The sequence below is a fragment of the Lepisma saccharinum genome, chromosome 16, assembly GCF_977018435.1.
Source record: "Lepisma saccharinum chromosome 16, izLepSacc3.1, whole genome shotgun sequence".
Taxonomy (NCBI): domain Eukaryota; kingdom Metazoa; phylum Arthropoda; class Insecta; order Zygentoma; family Lepismatidae; genus Lepisma; species Lepisma saccharinum.
This window is the reverse complement of record NC_139244.1, coordinates 33,479,939-33,488,621: the sequence shown is the minus strand read 5'-3', so window position 1 is coordinate 33,488,621 and position 8,683 is coordinate 33,479,939. Positions and strand designations below refer to the sequence as shown.

Sequence of the window (8,683 nt, the reverse complement as noted above, 5' to 3'; positions counted from 1 at the left end):
CCCCACGCTCTCGTTTGTAAAGAACAATTATTCTATTATTTACTTTTAAAAACTGTGATATTATACCACACCCTGGCAATGAGATTCACGAATTTGCAGTGTTGTTCATTTGAATATTTGAAACTATGTGTATTGTTCTTCTGCCAACGTGTTTTCTTACTACACAACCTGCCAATGAAAGCGTTTCTTGCAAGATGTACTTTCTTCCCCAGTATGGCATAGCAGTTTCCACAATGTGTTAAGTGAGGTATTGTGCTTGTTTTAATTTCTGAAAGTGTGTACACGCACACACAATCACACACTCACATGAAGGTGATAGACAAAATCATACATAAAAGCATCCATGCATTTTCCAAACGTTAATTGTTTTTTCTTCATGTGTAACTGAAAAGCACTCGGTTTCCTTTCTATTAAACGATATTCAGGGGGCGTCCCACTTTGTACTTTTTAGGCAACTAATACAGCTTTACCACTAATAAAATTCAACATTTACAAAACTGTGACATTATTATACTATGCTCTCACGAAATTGGAAAAGTTTTACATGACTTGTCCCTATACAAAGAAAGAACTGTTCTTTTATTTTTAATATTTTCATTATACCTTTCATCAGGCTAGTGAGCACTGCCTGTGAGCACTGTTTCTTTTTTAACCTTAAATTGTCCAGTTCACCTGTAATCAGCAGATTTTGAGGATAAATGGGTAATCGTGGATGTTTTATATCACTCTCTTCTGTGGCTTTCTGGTTACAAGACCACAAAGTGTCCCAAAATAATCCACAGATTTTAGTCAAAATTCGATTTGTAGAAGTGAAGGATTGGATATCATTCGAGAGAGCTCAAATTCCAAGTGCTGCTTTGTTCTACTCCACAAAAAAATAAATCATTTATCTTCCTGGTCTCGCATGGTGTCAACTTTAATTGATGATAAAATATTAATAGTTTCAGTAACCTACATAGATGCATTGATCATGCACACCCGGATATAAATGACTTCTTTCCACTTCCTTGTCACGAAACGAAATAACATAATCAAAACATTCTTGGCATCCATAACTTTGATTTGAGATGACCGGAAGATGAGCCAAAGATACAGGAATATATCGATCGACCTCTTTGATCTTAATGAGGGCTATTTTATTAATCTCCGGCTTTCTTGCTTTCATGTAAAACAATATTCCTGTTATGCGAAGTTTAATTTCTGAATTTTACGTGCATGTGTGTGTGTGTGTAAACGTTCTACCTCTGAACGTATGTGTTTAGAATTATAAGAAACTTTTTTATGTACATTCCGGTGACAAAAATAACAATGCGATCAACCTTACTTCGATGATATCTGGAAACTGGAAGAAAATATACATAATGGGGCAAACTTTAAATTTGTATCAATTGAGTTAAAATTTTACATACAAACACATTCGCAATAGAGGACAATAATAAGATTTGTGGGGGAAAGTTAAAATTCTGCGACAGAACCAGAAGAATTATCTCTTATTGCTTTAGTAACAACTACATAATAACAAACAATAAAATTATCACTGAAGACTATTAACAAAGGCTATTTTCATAGTACTAAGTAAATCAGTGTAAAGTAAACTATAAGCTTAAGTGTAACCCTACTTCAAATATAAATAATAATAATAATTAGCATTTGAGGATCAACATTTGAACTATAACTTCCACAGCAGTCACCAGCTTGTACTGACCAGAACAATTTTCATCGATACAAACTCAAACACGGGGACGCTTAGGTTTTGAACAAAAAGAGAAACTATAAAACGTGATTATTTAAAGTGAATGTAAAGGCCATACGTAGTGCTGGAAATCTGCAGTTTCCTCTCTTCATTTACACATAATATAAAACAAAGGTCAATACTGTATAGAAAGTACTTACCTTCCAGTGATATAATGCACGAACCTCATACCACCATATCACATTCAAGTTCTTTAACGAATACAGTGTAACTATAATGAATAGTTTGGTAAGTAGATATTCTTGTATTGTATATCGCTATAATGATCCCAGACAGTATCAAATGGAAGCTAAAAGTGACATAATTTAAGCTCTTGTTTTGTTCGTCAGTCGTGGTGCCAAACATCCATTTGAAGTGAGCTGTCGAAAGATGGAAAACTATCTAATTTTTTGTGAGAAAGAAAACCTACAAAATACTGATGTATTGTGTCATACGTTATTCCGATTTGCACACTTATCTGCCTATGCAATAAAATAATATACATTTAATAACTGATTAACTTTTAATGTTTGCAGTATCTTTGAAAACATTCAAGTTAACAATATGAAATGTCGACATTTGAATGAATGAATATACATATATCGATTGGGTTTGATTCTTCATTATTATATAAACTTATAGTATTTGTGTGTGAATATACAAGTAGGGGAGAGAAGGTTTTATAATAAAGCGTCCAGGTTGTAACAGAGCTAATAACTTTCGTACTATTTGGCGTTGTAGATGTCAGCACTCTTTAGTGCCTCGGTTGCCATTCAGCGAAAGAAGTCGTTGTGACTTGAAGGTGAGAAAACATTTTTTCTGTTTTTTGAAGGGTAATCTTAAAATTTGCCTTATCAGCAAAATAATGTTGTTTTTCTGTCACTTTTGGATAATCGCAACGATCAGCATGAGTGATGATGTGATGAAATTAGTGAAGTGATATAATGCACCATCTCGTTTTAGTAGCAAATTGGCATCCAGTGTTGGGAACAAGAGACCTGCTAGAAGTATAAATTTTAAAGTTGAATTCAAAATGGCGGCCCTCATCATCAAATACCCTACATTTCCCATCACCGTTTTATAATATTTAAAGATGAACGATTTCTTTTGGACGAAAATAGTTAAGAATGATTATATAATTTTCTATTGCAAACTATTTCCAAAATAGTAAGGATCTGGTTCTATGGAGTAACAAAATGCAAAAGATTTTTATTGGAAAATACTGAAGGTTTATATGATTGAAGATATAATATTGAACAAGTAATCTTATGTCTGTAGCATTAATTTTTCCTTTGCGAATGTATCGCAAACAGTTATTGGCTGATATCTCTGGAATCAATAACTAGAAGAAGTACAGAGGATCCATAAATGAGTCAGAGTCGTTGTCACTAGAATCGTTTTTCACATTTTTGTCATCTTCCGTGGGCTTATTTACATCTTCCGCGGATTTGTCCGTATCTTTCGAAGGTTGGTTCGGGTTTTCTGTGTCAGTCTTCTCTCCTTCCTCTTTGCTGTCCGGGTCTTTCCTACCACCAATCAGATAGTAATTTGCCTTTTCTACATGGTGACGCATAACTGTCCCTCTCTCTCTCAAATACTCCGCCATTTCTTTTCCTATCTTTTTCATTCCTTCCCTTTCATTATTTTTTAGCTGCTTCACCTGTATTCCCTTTTCTTCTGTTGCTTTCTCTTTTGCATGTCCTTCCTTTTCATTAACTTCCTCAGCAGAACGCTGGACTTGGTTTTTTATGAGTTCTGTCTGATCTTTCAGTTTTTCTGTTTGCTCCCTAATACGTTCAGTTTGAATTTTCATTCGTTCTACTTGATTTTTCACTTGCTCTCGTTCTTCTTCTCTCTCTTCCGATTCTTCTGGTTTATTTTCATTACCTCTCATCAGATCTGCTTCTAGTTTCATTAGTTCCGCTTGTTCTTTCATTTGTTCTTCTTGCTCCTTCATTTGTACTACTTGCTCTTTCATTTGTTCTGCCTGCTCTTTCATTGTCTTTTCTTGTAAACTCATTTCCTCTGCTTGGGCTCTCAATTTCTCAGCTTGGTTTCTCATTAGTTGCACCTGCTTACACCGTCCGTCTTCGTCTTGTGCTTCTCCGGTCACTTGTGCTCCAACTTCTACCGTCATCTTTCTCACTCTCTTCTCTTCTTCTTCTTCTGCTTTCATTCTCATTTCTTCAGCTTGTTTTTTCATTTGCTCTTTCAGGGTTTCTGCTTGCTCGCTCATTCGTTCTTCTTGGTCCCTCATTTTTTCCAATTGCTCTCTCATTCGTTGCCATTCCTCTCTCATTCGTTCCAGTTCTTGCGCCCTTTCTCTTATCTGTTCTGCATCTTCTTCTGCCATCTTTTCTTTCTCCTGTTCTGCATTTCCTTGAAAACTTCTTTTTATTCTTTCAGCTTCTTCTTCTGCAGATATAAATGTATTATAAACACTCATGGTGTTATGGTTGGGACTAATTGATTTACATGAGGCTGAAAGTTTTTAAGGAGGTAAGATAGTTGTTACGAGACAATTCGATTGTTGTTTACATCCAGTGCCTAACATTGTTATTTACATTATTTAGTACATAACTGACGTTGCGATTTTAAAGATATATATTTTATGCATTCAAATCAGGAAAATGTTAGATCAGGAAACTATATATGATTTTATGACAAGAGAAAATATCAAATTCTGGAGTAAACAACATCATCCTAATCGTACTATACATAATATATGACAAAGGGATCCGTTAAGACGAATTCACAAAATGTCACGACTTAATTAAGTAAAATCGCAGTTTAATTATCAAAAGGACAAGATGGATGTGTGCAGTGGCGTACGCAAGGGGGGTTACGGGGTTTAACCCCTCCCCTTGAACTTTTGAAATATTATGAGAAATGCTGTGGAGAAAATTAAAAATGGCCAATTTATCACAGTCAAAGATCTGCGACAATACAACTACTACTACTCCTACTTCTACTACTACTACTACTAATAATAATAATAATAATATAATAATAATCCAATGCAGCATGGAGAAAAGCACAGCATTCCAAACACACGCGTCTTTCAGAGTGAATGCCTTGAAAACAAACACGAATTCTTGAAAATAAAATATGAAGGCACCTATGATTTAAAAGAGAAAAGAAGTTGTTTTGTATCTCATTCAATGAACATGTATGTTTTGTGTGTGATCAATGAGCATTAACTAAAGAAAGTTCTTGGTTCGTCGGAATATTGTTAAACGAGGGATTCAAAAAGCATATACGCATTATATTTCAAGCACAGAGTATAACATACTTCATACCCATAATCTCATCTTCAGCTTTGCGAAAAATATGAAAAAACAAAAACGAGCAGAACCTTTCCAATATCAAGGTAAAGTACTTTCTGACACTCTAGAAGTAACAACAGCGTTTGCTAAATATTTTCAATCGGTGTACCGGCAGGATGATGGAAAAAATAAGACTTTGAATATTCAATCTTACACTGAAATCGATAAACTAAACCTATCAGATATTAGTCTTAAAGAAATCGAAGATGCCATTAAAAATCTTAAACCGAAAAAATCTATTGGTTCCGATAAAATTCCGCCTTACATACTTAAAGGATGCGGTGAGATACTCAAATACCCCCTGCACACGCTGTTCAATCTTGTACTTTCCACCTCAACATTTCCAGATATTTGGAAATTAGCAAAAATTACCCCGATACCAAAAACAAATAAGCAAAATGATGTAGAGAATTACAGGCAGATAGCAGTCCTGGCAGCACCTGCCAAGCTCTTTGAGCAAATTCTTTACAAGCACATTTCTTATCACATGCGATCAGTGATCTCTCCTTATCAACATGGTTTCTTATGTAAAAAGTCTGTCTGTACCAACCTATCAGAAATCACTCATTTTATCGCAACCGCGATGGATAGCGGAGCTCAAGTAGATGTAATATATACAGATTTTTCGAAAGCGTTTGATACCTTAAACCATAGAATCTTAATAGAAAAACTGAAATCATACAATCTATCGAATCCGATGTTACGATTGTGTCAATCCTACTTAACAAACCGCAAACAGTACGTCACGTTTCATGGAAATACTTCCGATGAATTTGAAGCTACATCCGGAGTTCCCCAAGGCTCTAACCTTGGTCCCTTATTCTTTCTCATGTACATAAATGATCTTCACGAACATTTGAATCAATCGGGTAAACTACTTTTTGCGGACGATTTAAAAATATACAAAAGAATTTGCAGTTACAGTGACTGCGCCGAGTTACAAGCGGACATAAACAGTCTTGTGGAATGGTGCGAAAGCAACAAACTAATCTTAAATAGCGAAAAATGTTACCAAATGTCATATACACGAAACACTACATCAATAAAATACGACTATTGCATAAATAAACAAAAAATAAAACGGGTAGAAACAATCAAAGATCTAGGAGTTCTGTTTGATTCTAAACTTACATTTCACGCGCACGTTAACTTTGTAACGAACGAGGCTTACAGACTTCTGGGATTTATAATGCGTACATGCAAAGAGTTCAAAAATGTCGGAAGCTTAATGATGCTTTATAATGCTTACGTTAGAGTGAAAATTGAATACGCAAGCATAGTGTGGCACCCTCAAACCCAGAAAGATATAAACAAAATAGAACAAATTCAAAGTAAATTCTTAAGACACTTAAAGTACAAACTAGATGGTATATACCCTCAAATGGAATCCCGTGAGAACCTTCTCAGATATTTTAACCTAACAACTCTCAACAACAGACGCATCATGCATCAGCTCATTTTCCTTCACAAAATTTTAAATAATCTCATTGAAGCTCCTTTCGCCCTGTCACAGCTCGACTTCTACGTCCCCTCAAGCAAATTACGACCAAGAAGGCAACTCTTCAGCCTCCGTCGTAATAGAACCAACGCTCTGACAATATCCCCAATTTGGAATATGTGTAAAACATTTAATGATACCATCAACAGTGAAAACAGTGTGGACTTATTTTGCCCGACCGCAATTTTGAAAAGGAATATACTAAAATTACATAAATTACGATAGAACCTAAGACTTATATGTTTGTTAAATGTTTTCTGTCTATATACTACATTCATCTGTGCAATATTTCAATAATGTTATCACTAGAGCCCGAATTTATATGCGAAATGCATGTTTCATGTAACATGCAAAAACTTATGGAAAATATTTTCTTCTTTCCGACGAACTTGTAAGGAGTCTTTTGAGACACATTTGATAGTGCATACAAGTGCATATTTTGAGTGAATTTTGTTGTGCATGTATATTTCGTAAACTTTGCAGGATAAGGCATATTTCGAATTTTATTGCTACATACTAGCATATTTCATAGTCTATCAAGAGAAAATAGCGTTGATTTTGTCGCCCACAATCGTTGGTAAATTCACTTTCGACTGCACGGCGATAACCGAATGGTGAACATACCATTTTAATATACAATATACACTATAATTTTTAAAGTTTTTTTCGGGATTTTATGTACCGCTTTTTAAACAACAGCGATCTAGCGCCTTCTGATGCTTTTACAACTGTCAACTAGCGCGAAGCCTTTCTCGCGACTTGGCAACTATGTGGAAAGGATTTCTGCTGTCAGTATCAAAGGAGTTTAAGAACGTTATGTTCTGTTAAACATTCCACCTGAAAAATCAAGTAAGGCTGTATTGTTGCGTAAATACGTACAAGAATTTGGAAGTAGTGTATTTACAGAAGATGGGTCAGTTTTGTTCTGTGTGGTGTGCGAAAAAAGAGTTTCGGCAGAGAAGAAATTTCAAGTTACTCAACATGTCAATACAGCAAAACACAGGGAAGCCTTTCAAAGAAGATCGCGCAGTAGACAACAACTGCTTACTACCGCGTCCACTAATTCAACATTTGAATGCACAGTAAACGATACATTCTACATACATACATACATCTATGTCCTGCCTTTGTGAGTGCTAATATTCCTTTGTGGAAACTGAGCAATGCCCATCTACGAGGTTTCCTTGAAAAGTACACGGGAAAGAAGGTGCCAGATGAATCTACGATACGTAAAAACTATGTGCTTGTTTGTTTTAATGAGGTCATGGGAGAAATTCGGGAAGCGTTGAAGCACGAGAAAATATGGGTGTCTATCGATGAGACTATTGACGCGGCGGGACGTTGCGTTTGCAATGCTGTTGTTGGTGCAATGAAGGCGAGTGGTAAACCCTACTTACGGAATATCGAGGTGTTTTTGAAAGTGAATCATTTCACAATTGTCAACTTCTTTAACGATTCGTTAACTTTGTTGTGGCCAGATCACATCCAGTATGACAATATGTTACTGTTTGTTACTGACGCGGCCCCGTACATTGTCAAAGCAGCAGCTGGTTTGAAAGTGTTGTATCCTAAATTAGTACATCTGACTTGTTTTGTACAGTGTCCTCATCGCGTAGCAGAAATAATCAGATACCAATACCCGGAAGTAGACGCACTTGTATCAAATGTAAATAAAGTATTTGTGAAAACTCCTTCGCGAGTACGTCTCTCTCGCGAAGTGGCGAAAAATGTTCCGTTACCTACGCAACCGGTATTAACATGATGGGGCTCGTGGCTAGAAGCTGTGTCGTATTATGCAGAAAATTTCAATGATGTGATGGCAGTCATAGACTCACTAAAACCAGAAGATGCAGCCGCTCTTTGTGTGTCACAGAAATGTTTCTCTAGAAGTGGCATTGAGAACGAAATTAAGTACATACACAACCACTTCTCGAGTATACCTGCAATTATTACACAGTTAGAGTCCCGTAATAATCCTTTGCAGCATTCACTGTCCTTGTTGGGCGAAGTATCGCAAACTTTGTCCAGTGAAACTCACGGTGTTGCCAAAATAGCGTCAGAAAATCTTCCCCAAGTATTAGACAAAAATCCCGGGTACAGAACAATCTGTGACATTCCAAATGTACT

At 35.9% G+C, this 8,683-nt stretch overlaps 1 protein-coding gene across 1 annotated transcript; it reads right to left on the bottom strand.

Annotated features, from left to right (window-relative positions):
* Window positions 1-2,926: 2,926 nt before the first annotated feature.
* Window positions 2,927-4,234, bottom strand: LOC146000013 (uncharacterized). Its single transcript, XM_083137318.1, has one exon. It carries the CDS (start codon window positions 4,176-4,178, stop codon window positions 3,075-3,077), a length of 1,104 nt encoding a protein of 367 aa, XP_082993444.1. The 5' UTR covers window positions 4,179-4,234; the 3' UTR covers window positions 2,927-3,074.
* Between the last annotated feature and the right edge of the window lie 4,449 nt (window positions 4,235-8,683).